Consider the following 25,212-nt stretch of genomic DNA (forward strand, 5'->3'; position numbering starts at 1 on the left):
TATATTTATTTTTTTAATTAACTTTAAAAATAAAAATAAATTTATAATCTTACATTTTTAAAATTTTAAAAAAATTATAAAATTTAATCCAATAAACTTTTCTTACATATTCACTTTTATGTCCTCCAATCCAAATGTATGAATATTGGATAAAACAATACATTAAATATATAAAATACAAATTCAATTATACTAAATTTTATATTCCATCAGTTTTTATTCACACATCTATTAAATAGTTTATCAAACACATTATCACAATTTTTTCCATTGATTCATTCTCAACTTCTCTTAGCCTTTCTTTGCATCCACAGTTTGAATATTGATACATAATTGAGCAACTCCCAAAGTTGATTGTGTCAATTTGTATTAAAACAAATTTGTATTAAAGTAATTAAGCTAATTTGTACATAAAGTGACATGTGAAACCCATAACCATTAACTCCTCTCTAACAAAGTGGAAAGATATATAAGAAAAGTCAGATGTTCAAGAGTTCATTATCTTGTTGCCCTTGGATACTTTTTGCCTTTCTTGTAGTTTTATGAAGTAAAAGTTATTTTGATATACATATACCTATGAAGCATTGTTTTATTTGGAATTTATAATAAAATTATTTGTTTTTAACAATGTTATTCCTAACTTTTAATGTAATCAATTGTTTGGAATAAATTAGGATATGACAATTGATAATTATATAAATATACATATATTTAGCAAGCAATGTTTTATTTATAACTAATCATAAAAATAATTTATAGTTAACAATGTCATTCTAACTTTCAATATAATAAATTATTTAAAATAAAATAAAATATAAAAATTCAAAATTAGATTGAAATACATATAATTTGGTATAATTTGGCAATTTAAAGTTATAGTAAATTAGCAATTATTTACTGTTCTTGCCGGTTGATTGCACTGCCAGTTGATCTTAGGTTGAACACGACCTCCTAGGTCTATCTCCTCTTGAACTAGAATCATGGCTCCTGGTTGTGCTTAGAATAAGGCTTCGTTGGGGCAGAGGGCACCCTACCTGTTGATGACACTCCGGCGACAAAGTCAGCTAGGACTCACTGAAAAGTAACAGTTTGGTAAGATATGTAAAAAAAAACGTACCTTTTTCTGGAGACCTATTTTCTTTTTTATCATTGCTCATGCAACATGCAACCACTCTCCCTGGGGCTCAACGAATCTTGACTGAAAATAAACTTTTATTGGTAACAGAAAACCACCTGCTGCGGGCACCAATGATCTTTAGGTGCTATCCGTAGGTCCATTTCTGTTACCCAAACATCTCCCTATATTACTAGGGTTAATAACAACTAGCCACGTGTAACCGATATGCAACATATTTATAACAAAGAAAATATTGTAAAAAATAACGAGATTATATCCACCGCACAAATATATCTTTTAACAAGTGCAACAATGAAATTACTTCGTGTACCCATCTTGCACTCTGGGCCTAACCTGACCAAAGTGATTGGCCCAGGTTTACATAGGCTCAAACACCGAGCATGTCTCTTATGGTGTAAAAGAACCGAGCAGGCCTCTTGGTACAAAAGAACCGAGCATACGAAAACACTACCGAGAACCGGGAACTGGTTAGTACACAAGCCCCCAAGGCTCGAGCTGAGTTTAGCTAAGCGAAGAGTGATATGAATCCAAATAGAAATGACAGTAAAATTGGGAATTTAGGGTTACGGAACGGAATAAATTCAAAACAGTAACAATAGAAACCTGAATAAAGGAAGGCGCCACAAACAAAGTTTGATAAGCCAAAGCATGATCGCCACAGGAATTGGTGGATTCTTGATAAGATCGCAAGATGCAGGGAAAAACCCTAGCAGAGAAACACTCTCTAAAATTGTCAAAATATTTGTTCCCCTATTTTGAGTTCCAACCGTGTATAAAGTACAAATTTAGCTAGAGGTCTTTTCTTGTTTGTAAGAAAATAAGGCGATACTACAATCCTTATATTTTAAGAATGATCATTTGTCCCAGTGGTTAGGTTAATACTTTGTACTTGGTCCTGAGTTCAAATCCTAACTCCAAATAAAGTAATAATATTATTTTATTTTAATATTCCAATCTTGTTGTGCATGTAATCAACTTAGTCTTTTTAAACTGTGGGCCTCCAAAAGATTAGCCGCCCTTGGGCTTGGATGTCCGCATCATTCCCTCCCTCTTGAGAAAGACCTTGGATTTTCTTTGTCTAGTTAACATTTCTTTCCTCATGTGTACCCAGACCCCATCTCCAGGATCAAAGATTACTTTCTTTCTTCCTTTGTTAGCTTGTTTAGAAGAACCTTCACCTTTTTCTTCAACTTGTGCTTCAACCTTTTTATGTTGCTTTCTCACATAGTCAACCTTAGCCTGTGTATCTTTATGCTTTAAAACAGAAATGTTAGGCATAGTTAACAAATCTATTGGAGTTAAAGGATTTAATCCATACAAATTTTCAAATGGATCACAATTCGATGTGCTGTCAACAACCATATTGTAAGCAAACTCAACATGATGTAAACATAATTCTTGGATAGCCGTCACCTTTTCATAATCTACATGAACTCCTTTGGCACTTACCACAAAACACAAGAATGCAATTTGTTCAGTACAAAATGTGCATTTCTCAAGATTAGCATACAACTTTTTTGTTCTAAGAACATTTAAAACAACACACAAATGTTCCTCATGTAATTCCAAACTAGTGCTATAGATCAAGATGTCATCAAAATACACAACAACAAATTTGCCCAAAAATTCTCTCAAAACATAATTCATTAATCTCATAAAAGTGCTTGAGGCATTTGTTAGCCCAAATAGCAACACACGCCAGTCATACAATCCATATTTTGTTGTAAAGACAGTTTTCCATTCATTCCCATTCCTAATCCTAATTTGATGGCAACCACTTCTTAAGTCAATTTTTGAAAATATACAACCACCATAAAATTCATCCATTAAATCATCTAACCTGGGAATATGGTGTTTATATTTAATGCTAATGTTATTGAGTGCTCTGCAATGTGTGCACATCCTCCAATAACCATCATTTTTAGGCACCAAAATTACTGGAACAGCACATGGGCTCATGGTCTGTTGTACCCATCCTTTGTTCATCAATTCTTCAACTTGAGTTTGGATTTCTTGCAAAACAGAATCAACACTAGGAAGAAAATTAATTTGGTTAGAATGGTCAGCAACCAAAGTGTTGTTTTTGCAATAAGGTAAATAAAGAGGTTTGCTAGAAAGTAGCAACTTCTTCACTTCATTCACTTTCAGTAATCCACTCATTTTTCTCTCACGTGTTTCTCTCTTTTTAAGTGTTTCACTCTTGCTCTGTTTAGGTGTTTCACTCATCTCTCTTTTCTCTTGGACTCTCTTTTCTCTCAATTTGATTTGATTCTCACACACCTCTCTAGGAGATAAGGGTTTGAGAATGATCTTCTTATTATTCTGCATGAAAGAGATTTTATTGGTGAAACCATCATGAATAGCCTTGGTGTCAAACTGCCACGACCTCCCTAACAAAATGTGAGTTGCCTCCATTGGAACCACATCACACAAGACATTGTCATTATATTGTCTTATGGATAGGTTCACCTCCACTTGCTTACTCACTGTCATCTCTCCATCTTCACTAAGCCATTGAAGCTTGTATGGCCTTGGGTGCGGTTTTGTCTCCAAATTCAATTTGGTAACTAGTCTTGAGCTAGCTACATTGGTGCAACTTCCTCCATCAACTATGAGTGAACATATTTTCCCTTGAATGGAACATCTAGTATGGAAAATATTTTCCCTTTGGGTTTGGTCCAAAGCTTGCATTTTGCTTCCCATAAGCCTTCGAATCATCAACAAATCACCCTCCAATGTATCCAACTCCACCTCTACCTCTTCCTTCTCTTCTTCACTTGAAGGTTCACTGACTATTTGTATCTTTGATAAACTGATCATATTCTTTTTTGTTGGACATTCTGAAGCATAATGTCCTCTTCCCAAGCATTTGAAACATTTTACCTCACTTGTTTTCCTTTTAGGTGGTGAGTTACTATATCTATGAGGTGACTTCCCACTTGAAGATGTGACTGAACTTGATGGAACTCCTTTATCCTTCATCGCCTTATCCTTCCAATTGAAATTGTTCCGGCCGGTTGACCTGGGTCGTCTTTGTGCGTGGCTTGTTCTAACGAACTAGGGCACCTTCGCTTTGCTTCGTCTGTCAGTACCTGAAAAAGGAAGAACAAAGGGGCGCCCTCGCGGCCGTTTGCACTCCGACGATCAAGTCAGCTAGCGAGAAACACCAAAGTAACTAGAAACTGTATAATTATCTCAATGACTGAAACTGTATGGTTAAAACTGTGCTGCCCTAATTGTCTTGTGCTCTCAGCGGATGCGCCGTCAAGAACAACTAGAGACTACTAATCTGAGTAACTTTATGAAAACTAGGTTAAAACTCATGCAACTGTAAAAACGTACCTCACTAGGGCTTATTCGTGCCCTATATATAGGTGAAAACTAGGGTTTACCTTTGCGTTGCTTGCTATTATCTAGGGTTCCTTGGAGAAGGTCCTTGCGCCGCTATCTTTAGGATCTTAGCGTATCTGGCCCATGGGCTTCCCTTATCTGGAGTGCAATGTATAATCTTATGGCCACTTGGGCTCTAACTTGAGCACTGTATTTCTTGCGCCATCATACTGTTCGAGTGCCCTAATTGAACACGTGTCATGCATGCAGCCTTCCTTGAAGATCTTTAATGAGCACGTGGGCACTGTCACGTGCCCTTTTGACTTGATCGTTTATTCTGTGCGGAGGGACACACAGTGCCGCCACCCAACTTAGGGTTATCCCATCGCGTGGGCCCCCTCTCTGTGAAATGCTTACGTCATGCGGGTTGACTCTTCGGGCGATGTCTTACTTAGGCGATGTCCGTTTAGGCGATGTCTTACTTAGGCGATGTCCTACCTAGGCGATGTCCGTTTAGGCGATGTCTTCCTCTCGGATAGCGACACGTCTCGGTGATAACCGACTATGCATATCCAGTCGCCGCTTCTACATACGGCGACTATGTCGACTCTTTGACCACCTACCTTTCACTTGTCCACGTCATCACACCCGATGACCTGGTCGGTACAGAAATTTTTATTATTGTTAGAACTCCTCATGATTCCCTTCCTCTTGAGTTGTTGTTCTACTTGGTTAGCCTTGTGCAACAACTCTTTCATGTCAACATACTCTTGTAGCTCCACAACATCCCTAATATCATGATTCAATCCATTCAAAAATCTTGCCATGATTGCTTCGTTTTCTTCATTCTTTCCAGCTCTTATCATGGTCACCTCCATCTCTTTAAAATACTCCTCCACACTTCTATTCCCTTGAGTCATTCTTTGAAGTTTGAGTTGCAAATCCCTATTGTAGCTTGCTGGAATATATCTCTTCCTCATAATCCTTTTCATCTCCATCTCTTTAAAATACTCCTCCACACTTCTATTCCCTTGAGTCATTCTTTGAAGTTTGAGTTGCAAATCCCTATTGTAGCTTGCTGGAATATATCTCTTCCTCATAATCCTTTTCATTTCTGTCCAAGTGTTCACCATGGGTTCCTCATATCTAATTCTCTCCCTTTGGTATTTATTCTACCTAGTTAAGGCATAATGTGAAAATTTAGCTGCTGCCAACTTCATCTTCTGCTCCTCATTATACTCATTGCAAGCAAACACATGCTCTACTTTAATTTCCCACTCCAAGTAAGCATCAAGATCACTTTTCCCATTGAATGTGGGAATATTTAATTTTATTCCATCAATTCTCAGAGTTCTTTGTTCTCCATCATTTTCTCTTCTCCTCCTCCTATCTCCCCCTCTATTTTTTGGATTTACTTGTTGTGCTTGCTCCATTTGATCCAACCTCTCATGGAGTCCATCACTTTGTTGTTTCATTATCCTTTCCAAGTGTTGTGTTAAGGCTTGCATCTGTAGTTGAGACAGTCCACTATCTGACGGTTCCCCTGCCATGCTCAAGTAAACAGATTACAAATAACAATAAGTTTGGGCCTCACACCACTTTCTCACGTGTTTACACTCAACACTCGTGTTTCACACAATAAGGCTTTTTTTTTTCTAATGATCACACTGCCTTTTACCACTCTTTCTCTACTTAAGGTTCTTACAAGAAGCAATCAATAATCCAGAATCACTTTCAAAAGTAGCAATCAGAATCAATTAAAAATAACAGTAAAGAACAAAATAGTGAAGAACAATTTCACAATCAATAAACAAGCAAGACAATTAAAAAACAGCAAGCAAAAATAATATATAGAGAAAATAAAATATGTAGACAGTACACTTTTAGAACTTTTAACAAACACCAAGTATGCACTGAATAAGAGTTATTTTTTTTTTCTGTTTTCCTCTTCTTCTTCCTTTTTTTTTTCTATTTCTTCTTCTTCTTATTTTTTTTCTGTTTCTGCTTTTTAAAAAAATAAAATAAAAAAATGAACAGTACCGTGAACAGTGCCGTGAACAGTACCCCATGAATAGTACGTGAACAGTACCCCCGTGAACAGTAATGAGGAAAAAAAAAATTACAGGATGCACAATTATATTATGACTCAAACCTTTGCTCTGAATACCAACTGATACGAATCCAAATAGAAATGACAACAAAATTGGGAATTTAGGGTTACGGAACGGAATAAATTCAAAACAGTAACAATAGAAACCTGGATAAAGGAAGGCGCCACAAACAAAGTTTGATAAGCCTAAGGATGATCGCCACAAGAATTGGTGGATTCTTGATAAGATCGCAAGATGCAGGGAAAAACCCTAGCAGAGAAACACTCTCTAAAATTGTTAAAATATTCGTCCCTATTCTGAGTTTCAACAGTGTATAAATTACAAAGGTCTTTTCTTGTTTGTAAGAAAATAAGACGATACTACAATCCTTATTTTTCAAGAATGATCATTTGTCCCAGTGGTTAGGTTGATACTTTGTACTTGGTCCTGAGTTCAAATCCTAACTCCAAATAAAATAATGATATTATTTTATTTTAATATTCCAATCTTGTTGTGCGTGGCCCTTGCGCTGGGTCTGAATTGTTTTTCTTTCTTCGTGTGACTGTCCTTAGCTGCGAGCCCTTATGGATTATAAAACCTTGTATCCTTGGGCTCCCCCAAGCCTTATTTTTGAAACCTTCTCCTACACCTCCACGAAAAAATAGTGGCCCTTAGGAAGAAGAAATGTCATTTTGGTAGGGAGGACAATTGGATTTTCCTGGACCTTTGCTCACCTGACGAACCTGTATGTTGTGACGAAACCATATCCCAGGCAACCCTTTTTGTTACGTTTACGCCACCATTTTTCAAAGAGTCCACCTTTGTCTCCCCTTGTCAGTTTTTGAAAAAGAACTCCTAACCGAGCTGAACGTAGCCCCAGCTCAGCTGCATCCTAACAGCTAGGCATTTGTTCGTGCCTTTTCCATTCTATGCGACCAACTCGGTGTCCAACCTTCCCTTGATGTGTTTCTTTACCTCTTCGAGGTGAAGAAACTACAACGTCATCTTTGGGTCTTTGTAAACAGTATTCCTGGAAGGGGGATCCTTACCCTCTTCCAATCCTTTTACAAGAATTTGAAAGGACATTTCTAAAAATCCGAGCTAACAAAAAACACCCTGACCTCTTGGACGGGTTTCCCTTATACTGAACTGAAAAGCCTAACTCGAAGCTTACTCGGTGTTTAGACAAATTAGCCCCTGCCGATAAAGAGGTTTGCAAATTCTTCACAAGCCTTCCCTTTTCCTTCGTTACAACCTACCTGTTGGCCCACGAGTATGACCCAGACTTTTTAAAGAGTTACATCGGTACACCTTTCATCCCTAACCTTAAAGATTAAGATTGCTGCCTGTGAAATATAACATGTTCCTTCTTGTATCTTCTTTGAGAGAGCATGTTGGCTTGTTTGAACAAGGAAGACCTGCTGAGGCTGGCCGAGAAGGCAAAAATGGTCAGCCATGCTCCACCGAAGGTGGTGGTCGCGCCCACCTCTACTGAAGATGACGAGGAAACCGCTTCAGGCTTCGTCTTTACCAGAAAGAGGGGGAGGGCTCAAGCCACTAGCTCGATGCTCTCACCATCCCGAGGCCAAGTGGCCTCAAACGCTGCTTCTCCCTCACAACCTCCGCACATCCCTGTTGCCACGCCATGCCCTCTTGAGGTGGGTGAGAGAGCTCGAGGCGAAAAGGCCTTTGAGACCAGGATGTCGATGTTGCCTCCCTCTTGGAGGATGCCCTCTTGCGCCCCGAGGACGAGGAGAGAATGGATGCCCACAGTGGCTAACACCTATTGCAAGAGGTTATGAAACAGCTTAGACAGGCTCTGGCCACAAGCTGTGTGTTCGTGAAGAAGATGCGGCGTCAAGAGGTCACCATCGAACAAGAGAAACAAGACTCTCAGCAGAGGATGGCGGACTTGGAACAAGAAATCCAAAACCTCTGAGCCCTTCACTAGAAAACCGAGTGGCTTTTGATGGCCAAGACTAAGGAGGCTACTGAGCAAGCAACTCGTCTAGCCGAGCAAGATGTCCGTCTGTCTTGATTGCAACAAGAGCTTGTCCAGGAGGATAAGTTCTTTGCTGATGAGGTCGAAGTCTACAAGGGTGAGGCTACCTAAGCTCTCTTGGTGGGCTTTGAGGTTGCTGTCGAGCAAGCCTCTAGCCTTCACCCGAGCTTGGAATTCTCTCAGCTAAGACCAAACAAAAGAGTCGTGGACGGGCAACTAGTAGAGGAGTAGGGATTTTAATCTTATCATGGTGGTGTAACTATAATCTGTCATACTCTATTTTTATTATTATGGAATCGTTTTATTTCATCATAATCATGTGCCGTATAACAACCCTTCTGAACTTTGCTCATGCATGCCTCATTTAACTTTAACTAGTTCAAGTGGCTTACGATAATGTGTACACATATGAGTATATTACTCAATCAATTTCGTCGCTAGTGCTGACTCTTCCCGTCATGGGATAACAAGCATAATCAAAGTTTAACGAAACTAACCTTTGGTTGGACCATTCACCATAGGCTCTATAGGCTAGCGCTCAAAGTAGTGCGTTCAAAGGCGTCTTACCTTGAATCCAACAGGTGTCGCCTTGCCTGGCGTGTGCTCGGACGACTGAACTATGCAACTAAAAATCATTCTCACAGGGCGCTTGTACTTAGGTGACTGGCAACTCTTGAGTTGTCCTACACTGATCGCATCATTCACCTGTGCCACACAGCGTCTATACTCGGGTGTCTCTCACACACCGAGCTAGCTCATCTTACTCTGTGACAACTGGATGGCCTCTCTATGCAACTTCACCTACCCCGCAAAACGCCTAGACTCGAGTGATTTCTTTCACCCCGGGTTAGCCCGTCTTACCCCGCGCTGGGTCAGGTGACCTATTTGTGGAACTTGACTCATCCCACACAGCGTCTAGACCCGAGTGATCACTTTCACACTGGGCTAGCCTGACTCGTGTTGGTCCGGATGAGGCATCTACACAACTTTACCCGCAGTGTGAATTCACAAGGAATGTCGATTTATTTGCCAATGGTAATTAATCGCTCACACGACCCTTTCTTAGAGAATCTCTCCGAGAGGGGTCGTCGCACCGTGCATTACAATCAACCAACAAAGATAAGAGAAAACAGCAATGCATCATAAACAACTTATTTATTAGGTGACCTCGTTAAAAAACCCTCTTTAAGGGAAAACGAGCGTCACCCTGTAGCACCATATTGTTTAACAACAATTAATTAAAATAAAATTTGAGATTAGCAGCGTTCCATGTTCGGAGGATGGATCCTCCTTCCAAGGTTTCTAACCTGTATACACCATTCCCGAGCACTTCTACTACACGAAACGTCCCTGTCCGTTTTAGAGACAACTTCTTCTCCAATTGGTAGGGATGAGCTTTCCACATTACCAAGTCGGATACCTGGAACTGCCGAGGTCTAACCTTGGTTCTTTGTCTCAGCTCGACTATTCTTTTCAACGCTTCCGACTTTAAATACACGCTTGTTCGCGGACTTCCTCTAGCAAATCCAGGTTCATTCTCCTCCCCTCATCAGACTCTTCAGAGACAAAGTTCTGGAACCGGGGGGAGTTCTCGTGAATTTCAACGGGGATCATAGCATCCATTCCATATACCAAACTGAACGGTGTTTCTTTGGTGTTGGACTAAGGCGTGATAAGCCCAGAGAATTCGGGGAACCTCCTTCGCCCAAGCTCCCTTGGTTTTCTCTAACCTTATTTTCAAGTTTTTTAACAAAATCCTATTGGCTGATCCCACTGGGCCATTTGTCTAGGGATGTTCTACCGAGGCAAATATCTGTTTTATGCCGAGTTCCGAGCATAACTTGCCTAGCTGCTGACTGGAGAACTGTGTTTCGTTATCTAACACCAGATGTCTGGGAACCCCAAAGCGACATACTATGTTCTTCCATACGAAGTGTTGTACTTTGTGTGCGGTGATTTGGGCGACAGGCTCGACTTCAATCCACTTGGCGAAGTACTCGATGGCCACCACAAGGTACTTCATTTGTCGTATAGCCAGAGGGAAAGGACCTAAAATGTCTATTCCCCAAGTATGGAATGGCCATAGACTGTAAACTGACTGCAGCTCCTCTGTTGGTGTGTGATGCCATCCAACGTATTTCTGGCACGTCTCACATCACTATACGTAACTCCCGCAATCTTCCTTCATCGTTGGCCAATAATCCATAAATGCCCTCGTGCAACTCGCTCATCACACGGGCACACTGTTCGCTGCAAATGCAAATAAGAGCAGGGCGAGTGTACACGTAATGAAACAGATTACCATCAATCATCGTGTATTTCCCTGAATTTCTTTTGACAGCCTTGGCCTCTGTGGGTTCATCAGGAAGTAGGCTGTTAGCAAGATAGCGCTGGTAAGGAGTGATCCAAGTTTCAGCCGTTTTCCCCGAGGAGACGGTCATCACCTTCTCCCCGAGCACTTCGCATGCTTCTACCCGTCGTACCTTCAACGTTTCCTGAGTCAGCGAACGGTGGCTCCTCCCTTCCCGGGTGTTTATCAGCAAGACTTCCCTGGTTGGATCCTCTTCCACCGTCCTAGGGTTTTTTAGTGTCTCTTGGATCACCGATCTTTGCCTATTCACTTTTCCCGAGTTGGCTAGCTTAACTAGGAGATATGCTTAGGAGTTCTGCTATCTTGGAACATGCACCAGTTCGAACTCGGCAAAGGCGTCTTTCAAAAACATGACATATCTAAGGTACGCCGCTAATTGCGGGTCCTTGGCTTGATATCTGCCCGTAACCTGCTCGGTGACGAGTAATGAGTCACTTTATACCAGCAAGTTCTAAGCTCCCAACTGAGCCTAAACCCTAAACTCTATACATCTGAGCCTCCCGAGATTATCATATGGGCATTGAACGCAGTGAGGTGACTATCGGGATCTTCCACCCCCGTGAAAGCAATCTTTGTTTCTACATAGTGCACGACCACTGGCTCGTCCATGATGGCCCGCGAGAAAGGCTCGGGGCAGTCTCTCTCAGGTGGGTTCGTCTCTCATTGTCTCGAGATACGTTGGTCACGTTGCAGATCCTCATTGGTTTTGTGTAGCTCTTCTCGAAAATTTCTCTTGTTCTTGTCTCGATTGTTCATTGGCTTCTTGGAGGGCCTTGATGGTCTCCATAAGCTGCTGCAAAGTGGGGGCCTCATTTGTATGTTCATGCACCACTGGTACTTGCCTTACGTTCCTCATCTCGGTCTACAAGTTTGAACAAAGTGTGGATGGGATCAGGTATTAGCAGGCCCCACGGTGGGTGCCAAATGTTCTTGCCGGTTGACTGCACTACCAGTTGATCTTAGGTTGAACATGACCTCCTAGGTCTATCTCATCTTGAACTAGAATCACGCCTCCTGGTTGCGCTTAGAATAAGGCTTCGTTGGGGCTGAAGGCGCCCTACCTGTTGATGACACTCTGACGATCAAGTAAGTTAGGGCTTACCGAAAAGTAACAGTTTGATAAGATGTGCGAAAAACAACGTACCTTTTTTTGGAGACCTATTTTCCTTCTTATCACTGCTCATGCAACATGAAACCACCCCCCCTGGGGCTCAGCGAATCTTAACTGAAAATAGTTAAACTTTTATTGGTAACAGAAAACCACCTGCCGCGGGCACCAATGATCTTCAGGTGCTATCCGCAGGTCCACTTTCTGTTACCCAAACATCTCCCTATATTACTAGGGTTAGTAGCAACTAGCCATGTGTAACCGGTATGCAACAAAAACATGCAACAAATTTATAACAAAGAAAATATTGTAAAAAATAACGAGATTATATCCACCGCACAAATATATCTTTTAACAGGTGCAACAATGAAATTACTTTGTGTACCCATCCTGCGCTCTAGGCCTAACCTGACCAAAGTGATTGACCCAGGTTTACATAGGCTCAAACACCGAGCAGGTCTCTCATGACGTAAAAGAACCGAGCATGCCTCTTGGTACAAAAGAACCTAGCATACGAAAACACTACCGAAAACCGGGCACTGGTTAGTACAATTACCATTACATATAATTATTTGGAATAATATTTAGTAATTAATTTTGTGAAACATTTTTTAATAAAAAAAATTAACTTATAAATTTTAAATTGTAAGTATCGTTTGATTATTTAAACAATTTGATAAAAACAATTTTAGTTAAGAACTATTGTAATCGATGAAAAATTAATAGAGTGGAAGAAAAAATTCATTAATTTCAATATTTATTTTATTATTTTCTTGTTATTTATGTTTTCACGAATTTTTTTCTTTGAATGACTGAAATAAATATAATTATTTTTGAACATTGTTAAATTTGCTACATTTAGATTAAGTTTGTACTTATATTTGGTTTAATATTATTGGCATGTAATTTATCTTTCTTTCTTTCAAATTTTCAAATGGCCTTTTTTATAAAACTTTTATGTTAGGTATCACTATGCAACCTGTCATCTTTGTAGGCTGACAGCTCAAGTAACAACAATTATCTGTCATCACATGAAAAAATATTATTAAAAAAAGAAAAAAGAAAGAAAATGCAAAAAAATAAAATATGGGGGGATTAGACCAAAACCCATATGTTAACAAAAAAAATACATAAGTAGACTATACCTATTCATAAATAATTCTAAGAACAGACTAGATGGAAGCCTATTATACCAATGAAATGATTCTCTATGAATAAAGCCGAAATTAGCCAACTTATCAGTACACACATTCCCTTCACGAAAAATATGAGTAATCCTAAACTTGATTTTCCCACAGTAATTAAGACAAGTATTCCATTGATTACGAAGCTTCCACGTAACATTAGTCCTAGCAATAAACACAACATAAACCAAGGCAGAATCACATTCAAGCCAGACATTAGTAAGCCCCATCTTTTGAGCTTCCTCCATAGCATGTATAACTCCATAAAACTCAGCAACCATAACATTTTGAACTTCAAGAAACACAGAGAAAGCACCAATAAACTCCCTCATACTCCCACAGAAAATACCTCCACAAGTAGCAAGACCAGGATACCCCCTAGCAGCCCCATCAATGTTAATTTTAACCCAACCTGGTGAAGGAAACTCCCATCTAGCAGGAAGAGTATGGAGAACTTTACCACTACGAGTATTAATACCAAAAAACTTAATCACGTTGAAATCCAACATATCATTCTTCATTGAAGATTTAGTCAAATTTTCCACTAGACTAGTTAAATCTTTAATTACCGAAATAGCCCTAAAAACCTCAATCTTATCCTGATATCTAGTATGATTCCTCATATGACATATCATCCAAATAGAATCAGTTATCACAACAAGCTTAATCAATTTAACCAACAGACTACCATCACTCTTAATAAAAGAAAGAAGACCATCCTTATTAGAGAAATGAGAAGTAAGAAAAATATGCCGAACCCAACTCCAAATATGCAAAGAATTATAACATTCAAAAAATAAATGATAAATAGATTCCTCGTGCTTTTCACAAAGCGTACACATATAACATATAGGCAAATCTTTATTTTGAATATGTTGATCTGTAAGAAGCCGCTCATGAAAAAATTTCCAGAGTACTAAAGCTTTGGAAGGCGGAATAGATGAAGACCAAATGAATTTACTCCAACCACGGGGAACTCCTAGTTCCAAGAAAAAAAGTCCTAGCCAATTTTAGAGTGAAAAGACCAAAGTCATCTAGAATCCAATTAGGAATATCTTGTTCCTCCCTAACCATGATATGATTAAAAAAATGAGGCATCTGTTGTAAAGATAAGGGAATATTCCAATCACAACCTGTCCAAAACTGAGAGACTGTATTCAGAATGCTAGCACCATCAGATAACCCTACAATATTTTATAAAGAAGTAGTATAATACCATTTATCATTCTAGAAATTAATAAAAGAAGTTGTACCAACAATCCAAGAAGTATAATTAAGTATTGTAGAATAAAACTGCTTAATTCCAGGCCAAAAAGATGAGGATCTATAAACCATTCTAAACTCGTATTTTGATTTAAGAACCCTGGCTTTCAGGAGAATAGACCAAGGTCTGTTGCTATAAGCAAAGTTCCAAGCAAGCTTAAGAAGATATGTTTTATTTTCATGATGAAGATTAATAATCTTCAAACCTCCATGCCCAAGAGGAGAATAAATCATATCCAAATTCACAGTAACTATGCCTTTTTTTCCAAAATATCACCAGTACAAATAAAAGTTTGACACCACTGCTCAACTTGGTTAAGAAGTGAAATAGGCCATTTGATGTGAGTTGATTTTAGGTTGATTCATTAGGTGACACTTTTTAGAATTAGGATCTGAATTCTTAAGCAATTAAGGTGAGAAATCTAAGGAAAATCCCCATTGGACATTAACTTAACAAGTGTTAAGTAGATGTGAAGGTTAATTTCCAAAGACCAAAAAAAAACACAAGTATAGGTGATTATGAATGACAAATAATGGTGCAGAATGAAGAACACAATACAATCAATATGAACTGAATAGAAACACAATCTAAAAACAATGAACCGATTGAAAACATCATACAAAACAATTCAACCGATTAGAATAAAAAAACAACATCATTCTACAGATTGAAAACAAGAATAAATGAACAAGACATGTTTAGAATTTGATATACCGACCAGGTAGTCGAAAGTGATGACATGGTAGCAAGCGATAATACAGGCGTGTTGAGCGGAACACCTGGCTGACAGAAGGGAAGTACATCGGGAAGTCTGTGTAGTCGCAAATCGTTAAGTTGGCGTTCTCCGGCTCTAACCGGCGGTATATCTAACCGGCGGTCACCAGGCTTGTGTCATAGTCGCCGTATGTGAGCTTAGGCGACCAAGTGGTCAGAGACCGCCGAAAGGAGGACATCGCCGAAGGATCAGGAAGGCTTGTTTAGGGCCTTCAAGGGGTACGAGTACGAAGGACGAAGTTATCAGATGATCATTCCCTAGCCAGAGGTCGAGGCAAGGGAACAGTTTACCAGAACATGCACGATGTGCAAGTAAAGCAGATTGTGATAGCAGCAGGCGAGACCACAGAGAAGGTGTACATGGTGACACCCCGTACTCGCCGCTTAAGGGGTCGCGCTCCAAGGAAGCTGTAGTTACTCCTCGCATGGGTAACTTAGTCGAATAGCTTGAAGAGTAGAGGTGACGCTCAAGTAGAAGGTGGCTCCAGATGGTGACACGTGTACAGCTGGATGTGAGCCACGTGTCCAGAGGTGTAACCGTCAGGAGAGAGGAAGTGCTCAGGTATATAAGGAACTCTAACGAACTTCTGAGGTACGCGCGTTTAGAACACTTCTTTACACTTTTGAGAACACTTGAGTACGCTGAGAGAACATTTGCACGGTTCTTTGAGTTTTAGCTTTTCTCTCTTAGTATTTGGTGATTTCGTCACTGACTTGAGCGTCGGAGCGCGATCGGCCGCAGCGGCGCCACTCTGTTTCTTTCAGGTTCTCGCGGATAATCGAGGTGTGAAGGATATAAGCTAACGTGGTGCGAAGCTGATCGAGAGAAGATACCTTTGACGTGGCAAGACTCTTGCACTCGAGTCAACCGGCAGGATCATCAGATAGTATTTGGTGATTCCGTCACTGACTTGAGCGTCGGAGCGCGATCGGCCGCAGCGGCGCCACTCTATTTCTTTCAGGTTCTCGCGGAGAATCGAGGTGTGAAGGACAGAAGCTAACGTGGTGCGAAGCTGATTGAGAGAAGATACCTTTGATGTGGCAAAACTCTTGCACTCGAGTCAACCGGCAGGATCATCAGGCGCCCATCGTGGGCCGTGTAAAACCTGTTCCCCATCCACAGCGTGAGTTCTTGAAGATTCTGAGATTCTTGTGTGGTTGTGTGCTGGTGCAACCATTTTCGGCGTTTTCCACCGTTCATTTGAATTTCCATTCGGTGTATCGGCGTTTTTCACCGTTCGTTCAAAGTTTTGATCGGTAGTTTGACGTTCTTCACCGTTCGTTTGAGCTTTTGTTGGTGGATTGAGGTTTTGCACCGCTTGCTTGAGTTTTGTTCGGTGAATTGAAGTTTTTCCCCGTTCGTTTGAGTTCTTGTTCGGAGAGTTGAAGTTTTTCGCCGTTAGCGCGAGTTTCAATCTGTAAATCGAAGACTTTACCGTTCGCTCGTGTTTCTGACCGGTGAATCGGGAGTTTTGGTGGAGAAGCAGTAGGTTCGTGCTGAGATCGCAAGTTTCTGTGAAGGTTTTTCATCCGAATCGATCGGCGTGCTGTTGTGGTTACGTTCTTGGGAGTTATGTGGAGTTTGAGAGGTTTTGGCCGATTGATTGCTGGATCGATCGTTTCGCTGGGAAGGTTTTGTTCGCTGAAGTTTGGTTTGCAGATTTTTCATGAGAAAGATGAGAAGTACGCGTTCCAGTCCCATTGTGCCAGTTGTTGCAGAAGGCGTCATGACTATGGCGCAGATGATGGAGATCATGCGCGCGTTGTAAGAGAATGTGGAGGCATCGCGCATAGAGCAGTCGAAGATGCATGAAGACCTGGTCGCCTCCCAGGCCAGGAATGAGGAGCTCAGCAAGGTCACGGAGGAATTGCGTCAAGCTCTTTAGGAGCAGAGAGGACGCACAGTTGTTGAAGAAGTTGCGCCGTCATCGCCACCGCGCGTTTTCCCAATACCGTTTGCTCAGACGATCACGGACACGCCGATCCCTGCGAGCGTGGTACCTGTGAAAGCCTCTTTCACCGGCGTGGAGGATCCTGAGGCACATCTCACTACATTCCACACGCAGATGATGCTGTCAGGAGGCTCAGATGCTGTCTATTGCAAGATGTTTGTGAGCACGCTCCAGGGAACAGCGCTGGAATGGTTTGTTAGCCTGCTTACAGGTCACATAGCCAACTTCCAGCAGTTTTCGAAGCTTTACGTCGACCAGTACATTGTGAACAAGGCGCCACCTAGGGTGTCTTATGATTTGTTCGACGTAAGGCAGTATCAGGGAGAGTCCCTCAGGGACTATCTGAATCGTTTTGGGGCACAGATAGTCCGCTCGCCTACCAAAGACGAGGAGATGTTGGTATACGCCTTCAAAAAGGGCGTGCTGCCGGGACCTTTCTATGAGGTGCTGATTAGGGCCCACCCCGCCAGGTTTGTTGAAGTTAGGCGACTTGCGGTGGCCCACATCGCCGACGAGAGTGAGGTCGCCGAGAAGAGAGGGAGCGTGGCCCCTGCTAGGCCACGAGCCCAGACTAGAATCCAGCCGCAGAGGGTGCTGGAGACGATGGCGGCCAAGAAGGATCAGAGGACTCGCCATCCTTATGATCCAAAGAAAAACAAGGGAAGGGGCCCAGGGCACCCTAGGGAGTTCAATCGCCCACCAAAGTACAAGTTTGTCATGGGGTTGGCGGATCTGATCGTCATTCCCAACATAGCAGCCGAGCTTAAGGCGCCTGAGAAAGTGGGCGACAAGGTGTTGGGACCAAAACCAAACGCCTGGTGTGAGTTCCACCAGAGGTTTGGTCACACCGTTGATTCGTGTTTGGCCCTGGGTTACCAGCTCGACGACCTGGTCAAGAGCGGCTTCTTGAATGATTACCTGTTGGACAAGAGGACCGGGGGTGCGTCGAGCTCTCAGCCGGCGAATAGTGAGGGTCAGCAGCATGAGATGCCCACTCATGGCAAAATCCACACCATCGCTGAAGGCTTCTCAGGTGGTGGATGCACTGCATCACAGCAGAAGAAATATGCAAGGTCTGTGATGGCAGTAGATGTGTTTGAAGATCACTCGCCAGATGTGGACATTACGTTCACAAAGAAGGATCTCAGGGACGTTGTGCCTCACGACAACGATCCCATAGTTATCTCGCTAGTCACGGCGGGAAGGAAGGTCCATCGGGTGCTGGTGGACCAAGGAAGCTCGGCAGATGTGATGTTCTGGCCGACTTTCACCAAGTTGCAACTACCCCTTGACCAGCTACGACCCTATGGAGGATGCTTGTATGGGTTTGCTGGCGATCAGGTGGAGGTCAGGGGGTACATTGAGCTGAGAACAACGTTCACGAATGAGGTGGCCTCGAGGACGGAGAAAATCAAGTACCTCGTTGTGAACGCCCCCTCAGCGTATAACATTCTGTTGGGAAGGCCAACCCTCAACAGAATAGGAGCTGTGCCCTCAACCAGGCACATGAAGGTCAAGTTACCATCAATGGAGGGGGTGGTGATCACCATCAGATCTGACCAGAAGGAGGCGAAGAAGTGCTATGAAAATAGCCTCAAGAATAAAAGGTCAGTAAGTTACATCACCACGACGCTGCCTCCCGGTGTGAAGCCCAGGCCAACAGAATGGCGAGTTGTTGATGCAGCGATGGAAGCGGCCGCCGGAGGCGATGTCACCATGATAGACGTTGGGGTTGAGGGAAAGAGCGCCAGACGGGAAGAAGAAGCGAGAAATCGCCCAGAGGAAGCGAGGGAGTCGGGAATCGCCAGGGCGGTGATCGCCAGGGAAACCAGACCCAAACCCGTCGAGGAGTGGCTCGAGAGGGAGATCGGGGGCAAGATCTTCAAGTTGGGAAGATCTTTGGAGGGTGAGCTCCAAGACCAGATCGCCAAGGTTATAGAACGGCATCTGGATGCTTTTGCATGGTCTGCTTCAGACATCCGGGAATTGACCCCGACTTCTTGTGTCACCATTTGGCAATGGACACACAGGTCAGACCAGTGCGACAGAGAAGAAGGAAGTTTAATGAGGAGAGGAGACAGGCGATTAGGGATGAAACGCAGAAGCTCCTCGCCGCAGGCCACATCAGGGAGGTCTAGTACCTTGAATGGTTAGCTAATGTCGTACTGGTGAAGAAGAGCAACGGGAAGTGGCGCATGTGCGTCGACTTCACAGACCTGAACAAGGCTTGTCCAAAGGATTCATACCCTTTGCCAAGCATAGATGCCCTGGTCGACAGCGCAGCAGGATGCAAGTTGCTGAGTTTTCTGGACGCCTTCTCGGGGTACAACCAGATAAAGATGCATCCCATGGATGAAGAGAAAACTGCCTTCATGACTGAGAGATCGTGCTACTGCTACAAGGTGATGCCCTTCGGGCTGAAGAACGCGGGGGCCACGTACCAAAGGCTGATGGATAAGGTACTTGCACCGATGCTTGGAAGGAATGTGAAAGCATATGTAGATGATATGGCCGTGACCTCGTTAGAGAAAAGCAAGCACGTGTCAGATCTGGAGGAGCTGTTTACCACAATTGCCAAGTTCAGATTAAAGCTAAACCCCGAGAAGTGCATTTTTGGCGTGGAGGCGGGGAAGTTCTTAGGTTTCCTCTTAACTGAAAGGGGAATAGAGGCAAATCCTGATAAGTGTGCTGCCATCTTGGCGATGAGGAGCCCGGCTACCGTGAAGGAGGTGCAGCAGCTTACAGGTCGGATGGCCGCCCTGTCTCGTTTCGTATCAGCTAGTGGAGAGAAAGGCCATCCGTATATCCAATGCCTGGGGCGGAACAACAAGTTTGTCTGGTCGAAGGAGTGCGAAGAAGCCTTCGTGAAGCTTAAAGAATACCTAGCGAGCCCGCCGGTTTTGTGCAAACCTTTGGTGGGAACCCCTCTCAGGTTGTATATTGCTGTAACTGAGAGGGCGGTGAGTGCGGTGCTCGCCCAAGATCAAGACCAGGCTCAGAAGCCTATTTATTTCGTCAGCAAAGTGTTACAAGGCCCGGAGGTAAGGTATCAGGCCTTGGAGAAAGTTGCACTGGCTGTAGTATTTTCGGCGAGGAGGTTGCGCCACTATTTTCACAACTTTACAGTGCTGGTGATGACCGACCTGCCCATCCAGAAAGTCTTGAAGAAGCCTGATGTAGCTGGGAGAATGGTGAAGTGGGCGGTGGAGCTGTCGGAGTTCGACATCAAATATGAGCCCCGAGGACCGATCAAGGGGCAGATTTTCGCTGATTTTGTGGTCGAGCTCTCGTCAGAAGCAGCAGATCGGTGATTTTGTGGTCGAGTTGAAGGGGACGATTTTCGTTGGGTACTTTCGGTGGACAGATCGTCTAACCAGCAGGGTAGTGGTGCTGGAGTCATTCTGGAAGGGCCCAACGGCGTGCTGATAGAACAGTCCTGAGGTTTGCCTTCAAAGCCAGCAACAACCAAGCAGAGTATGAAGCGTTGATCGCCGGAATCTTGTTGGCTAAGGAGATGGGGGCTAGGGTGCTGATGGCCAAGAGTGACTCGTTATTGGTCACGGGACAAGTAACAGGCGAGTTCCAGGCCAAGGATCCACAAATGGCGGCTTACTTGGAGTATGTGCAGGAGTTGAAGAGTTCCTTTGTCTCATTTGAAGTAGTGCATGTGCCCAGAGAGCAAAATGCCCGAGCTGACTTGCTAGCCAAGCTCGCCAGTTCGGGCAAGGGGGGTAGGCAGAGGACAGTGATCCAAGAAACTTTGAAGACGCCTAGAGCATTTGTGGCAGACCACCTGGTTCTTCAGATAAGCAAGTCGACGGAGAAAGCGGCGAGGGATCACAGGTCCTTGACCCAGGAGACCTTGAGATCGCCGAGAATAAGAGCATGTCGGGGGGAGAGGGTGAACATGACGCAGGTCTGCGCTACGCATAAGCCAGACACATGGATAATGCAATACCAGCGCTGCCTGGCAGATGGCCTTCTCCCGCTGGATCCGACGGAGGCCAGGAAGATAAAGAAGAACTCCAGCAAGTTCACCATGATCGATGGCGAGCTGTACAGATTTGGGTTTACACACCCACTCCTAGAATGTGTGCACGGAGAAAAATGCACTAGAATTATGGCCGAGCTCCATGAAGGTATATGTGGGAGTCACGTCGGGGGACGAGCTCTGGCTGCAAGAACTCTCCGTGCAGGTTATTACTGGCCAACGATGAGGGAGGACTTGAAGAAGTATGCACAGTGTTGCAAGCAATGTCAGCAGCACGCCGATTGGCACAAGGCGCCTCCAGAAGAGTTAAAGTCAATTTACAGCCCATGGCCATTTCATACTTGGGGAATTGACATTCTGGGACCTTTCCCATTGGCGGTCAGGCAGATGAAGTACTTGGTGGTGGCGATTGAATACTTCACCAAGTGGATCAAAGCGGAACCAGTAGCCCAGATCACCGCACACAAGATCGAGAGCTTTGTATGGAAGAACATCATGTGCCGGTTTGGTGTGCCTAAGCGCCTGGTGTCAGACAATGGGACTCAGTTTGCAAGTCACCTACTGAAGAAGCTATGCGAAGAGGTGGGAATACAACAAGTGTTTGCATCCGTCGAGCACCCACAGACAAATGGCCAAGTAGAGTCTGCCAATCGGGTGTTGCTAAGAGGTTTGAAGAGAAGGCTAGAGAAAGCTAAGGGATCATGGGCTGAAGAGGTACCCCGCATAGTTTGGGCGTACCATACCACCGAGCAGTCAGGAACCCACGAGACCCCGTTTAGCTTGGTCTATGGATGTGATGCAATGATTCCAATTGAAATCCATGAGAGCTCGCCGAGATTCCAGAACTTTGTGGCGGAAGACTCGAACGAAGAAAGAAGGTGGAATCTGGATTTACTGGATGAGGTCAGGGAGGAGGCAAGAGTAAAAGCCGAGGCAGTAAAAAGGAGGATTGAACGAAGATACAACTCCAGGGTAATGCCAAGGCAGTTTAGAGAGGGCGACCTGGTGATGAGGAAGGCCCATCAGTACGAGATGGAGAACAAGTTATCGCCTAAGTGGACGGGACCGTTCAGAATAACCGAGGTGCTCGGGAACGACGCCTACCGCTTAGAGACGTTGGAAGGAGGGGCGATTCCTCGCACCTGGAACACCACACACCTCAAGTTATATTACAGTTAAAGCTTTGTAAGTAAAAACGAACATGAAGAGATTTACAAGCTTTCTGTTAAAACAGTTTTGAAGGGGGCACTCTTTTTTCCCTAAGGAGGGTTTTTAATGAGGCCACCCAATAAAGAAGAGTTTCCAAGCTTAAGTTTCTGAGTTTGCATGCCTTTTATGTCGAAAGTTTTTAGAATCAAAAAAAGACCTTATCATTCGTGCGTGATTTAAGGCAAGTTCAAAGTTATATCGCATGCTCTCAGTTAAAAGTTTTAAAGTCCCCATCGTTTTTCGGCGATTGGCGGCACCAGCTAAAAGTTTTAAAGTCCTCATCGTCTTTCGGCGATCGGAGGCACCAGGAAGAGAAAAAGACCTCCTCGCCCTCGAGCGAGTGCAGGCGAGAAAGAGTAAAAGACCTCCTCGCCTATGAGCGAGCGAAGGCGAGAAAGAGAAAAAGTCCTCAGTGCATCCAGGGGGGAGGAGATGTACACCCTGGGCAAGTTGAGGCACCAGATAAAGTCCTCATCGACTTTGAGCGAGTGCAGGCAAGATAAAGTCCTCCTCGACTTTGAGCGAGTGCAGGCAAGAAAAAGTCCTTCTCGCCTTTGAGCGAGTTCAGGCAAGATGAAGTCCTCCTCGCCCTTGAGCGAGCGCAGGCGAGAATAGAAGAAGTCCTCCTCGCCTTGAGCGAGTGCAGGCGAGAACAGATTGAAAGACCTCTCTGCGCAAGCAGATAGAGGCAAGGTTAAAAGTCCTCAGTGCATCCAAGGGGGAGGAGATGTACGCCCTGGGCAAGTTGAGGCACCAGAAAAGGTCCTTCTCACCTCAGAGTGAGTTCAGGCAAGATGAACTGAAAAGTCAGGGGTGTTCGTGACCTTAAACGGTGGGGAGGGAAGGAAAACGCCTTTCCCCCTTTAAGTGTGATGGCATTTTCATGAAGTTCTTCTTGAATCAATGTAGAGTATGGGGCGGAAGCAATGAATGAGAGTGAGCAAGATCCTCCTAAGAGTGGTGTTGATCTTGTAGGTGCATGATAAGTATGGGTATTGAGTGGTTCGGCCAGCTCAAGGGAAAAGATGAAGGAATTGAAGTTTAGAGCCTAGGATTCTAGGGAGAAGCAAAGTTGAGCACAAATTGGCAGCATAACTTTACTCACAATAAACTTGAAAATACAAGGTGTAGGCTCCTCCTTTTATAGGCTAAGGAGGACCATAATGCAACCCTAATGCTAGCCAAATGAAATGTAAATGTGAAGCACATGGGTGCACATGGCACATGGGTGCACTAATGAGCACATGGGGAGGGGTGTGTCTAGTTTTTATGTTCACCCCCTCCATGGGCTTTCTAGACCGGCCTTGGTAAATTTAGAGGTTTTTTTAGAAACTCTAAGTTTACCGAGGTTGGTGTTTTAGGTGCCAAAATTAATTCTAAGAAAATTACAAATAAAGTTCCTATGCTAATTTTGACAAGAAATTAAAGTCTACTCTACACTAGAGTTTATGGCATTTGAACATGTAAAAGAACGTCTTCTTGGATCCTCTTGGCCATAACTCTATGGTTGGCCCAAATCTACCCTTTGGTGGGCTTGCATGTGGGCTTGTGCTTGGGCCTCTTCCATCATCCCCTCCCTCTTGAAAAGGATTTGTCCTCAAATCCATTGCTTATTCTTCTTCATGGCTAGGGGAATGGATGTGGCTGGATGGTGTCCATCATCTCCTTCTCCTTGAGAAGATCTATCCTCAGATCTAGAGATTTGATCTCGGATAGCAGCCTCTTGCTTCTTCAACTATGCTTGCCCTCCCGGATCAAACGTCCACCTAGGGGAATTATCTAATAAAGCAAATGAGTTAGTTGAAGCAGTTATATACAAATCAATTTTATGAAGTTGCCATTTTTGTTTTTCTTTTGTTTTTGGCAACTTTTTACAATATTTCTCTTTTGATGGTTGCATGTGTTCTCTAATCCTCTCATGCTTTGTAAAATTTTCAATAGTGGTTACTTGTTCCTTAGGCATAATTCCTTTAGGAAGTGGTAACAACACAAAAAGAGAAAGAGGACTATGTTCACATACAACTTCAAATGTAGAAATATTAGTTGTCTTGTGGACTACTCTATTGTATGCATGCTCAATAGAAAAAGGATACTCATCCCAAGAATTGTGGTTGGCTTTCATGATTTCTCTAGGCATAGTAACAAGAGCTATGTTTTCAATTTTATTTTGACCATTCTTTTGAGGATGATAAGAATTTGAAAAGGACAACTTAGTTGCAAGTTTTTCCAAGAGAATCCTCAAATGATGGTTTTCAAATTTTGGAGCTCTATTCAACACTAAGTTTGAAGAGAAATCATGAAGACTTGTCACTTCTTTAAGGAAGAGTTTATCCATGTCTATGACAATGGAATCAAAACCTTTTGTTGTCCTAGGAAGATCTAATATGAAATTTAGGCTTATGTCTTCCCAAGGATCATTTGCAAAAGGTGAAGGAGTATAGAGTTCATGAGACATCGCCTTAGATGTATTTTTAAAACACGGAATGTATCTAGGGTAATGTCTTTGAACATCTTTTCTCATGGGTGACAATAATTTTCCTTTTAAAAGCTCTAGAGTTTTATCAACTCTATTTTGACCCATGAGTTCTCCTTCATGAAGAATTTCTCTTTTATGTGTGAAGGTAGTCTCGTTGATACAACCTTTGTTCATGGAAATTTCAATTCTTTGCAAAGGTTGTCTCAATAAGACATGACAAGTTTCTTTAGGCACTACTTCACATAAAAAATTGTCTTTGTAGATGCCTATAGATGACTTGACCTTCACTTGGTGATATCTTGGCATGTATGTAAAATAATCTA

The 25,212-nt window shown here is 43.0% G+C and overlaps 1 protein-coding gene across 1 annotated transcript; it reads right to left on the reverse strand.

Annotated features, from left to right (window-relative positions):
* Positions 1 to 2,146: 2,146 nt before the first annotated feature.
* LOC150024671 (uncharacterized) lies at positions 2,147 to 5,460 on the reverse strand. Its single transcript, XM_090296085.1, has 2 exons — positions 5,147 to 5,460; positions 2,147 to 4,151 (listed from the first exon to the last, which is right to left on the reverse strand). The coding sequence occupies exons 1-2, from the start codon at positions 5,458 to 5,460 to the stop codon at positions 2,147 to 2,149; spliced, it is 2,319 nt and encodes a 772-aa protein (XP_090152211.1).
* Positions 5,461 to 25,212: the final 19,752 nt, after the last annotated feature.

The sequence above is a fragment of the Phaseolus vulgaris genome, chromosome 10, assembly GCF_051622355.1.
Source record: "Phaseolus vulgaris cultivar YP4 chromosome 10, ASM5162235v1, whole genome shotgun sequence".
Taxonomy (NCBI): Eukaryota; Viridiplantae; Streptophyta; class Magnoliopsida; order Fabales; family Fabaceae; genus Phaseolus; species Phaseolus vulgaris.

Excerpts from the sequence above, each read along its gene's own strand:
- LOC150024671 (XM_090296085.1), bottom strand. The coding sequence starts at position 5,460 with ATGAAAAGGATTATGAGGAAGAGATATATTCCAGCAAGCTACAATAGG. Across the intron at positions 4,152-5,146 it reads ATGAGGAGTTCTAACAATAA|CCGGAACAATTTCAATTGGA; the intron begins TAAAAATTTCTG and ends CAGGTCAACCGG.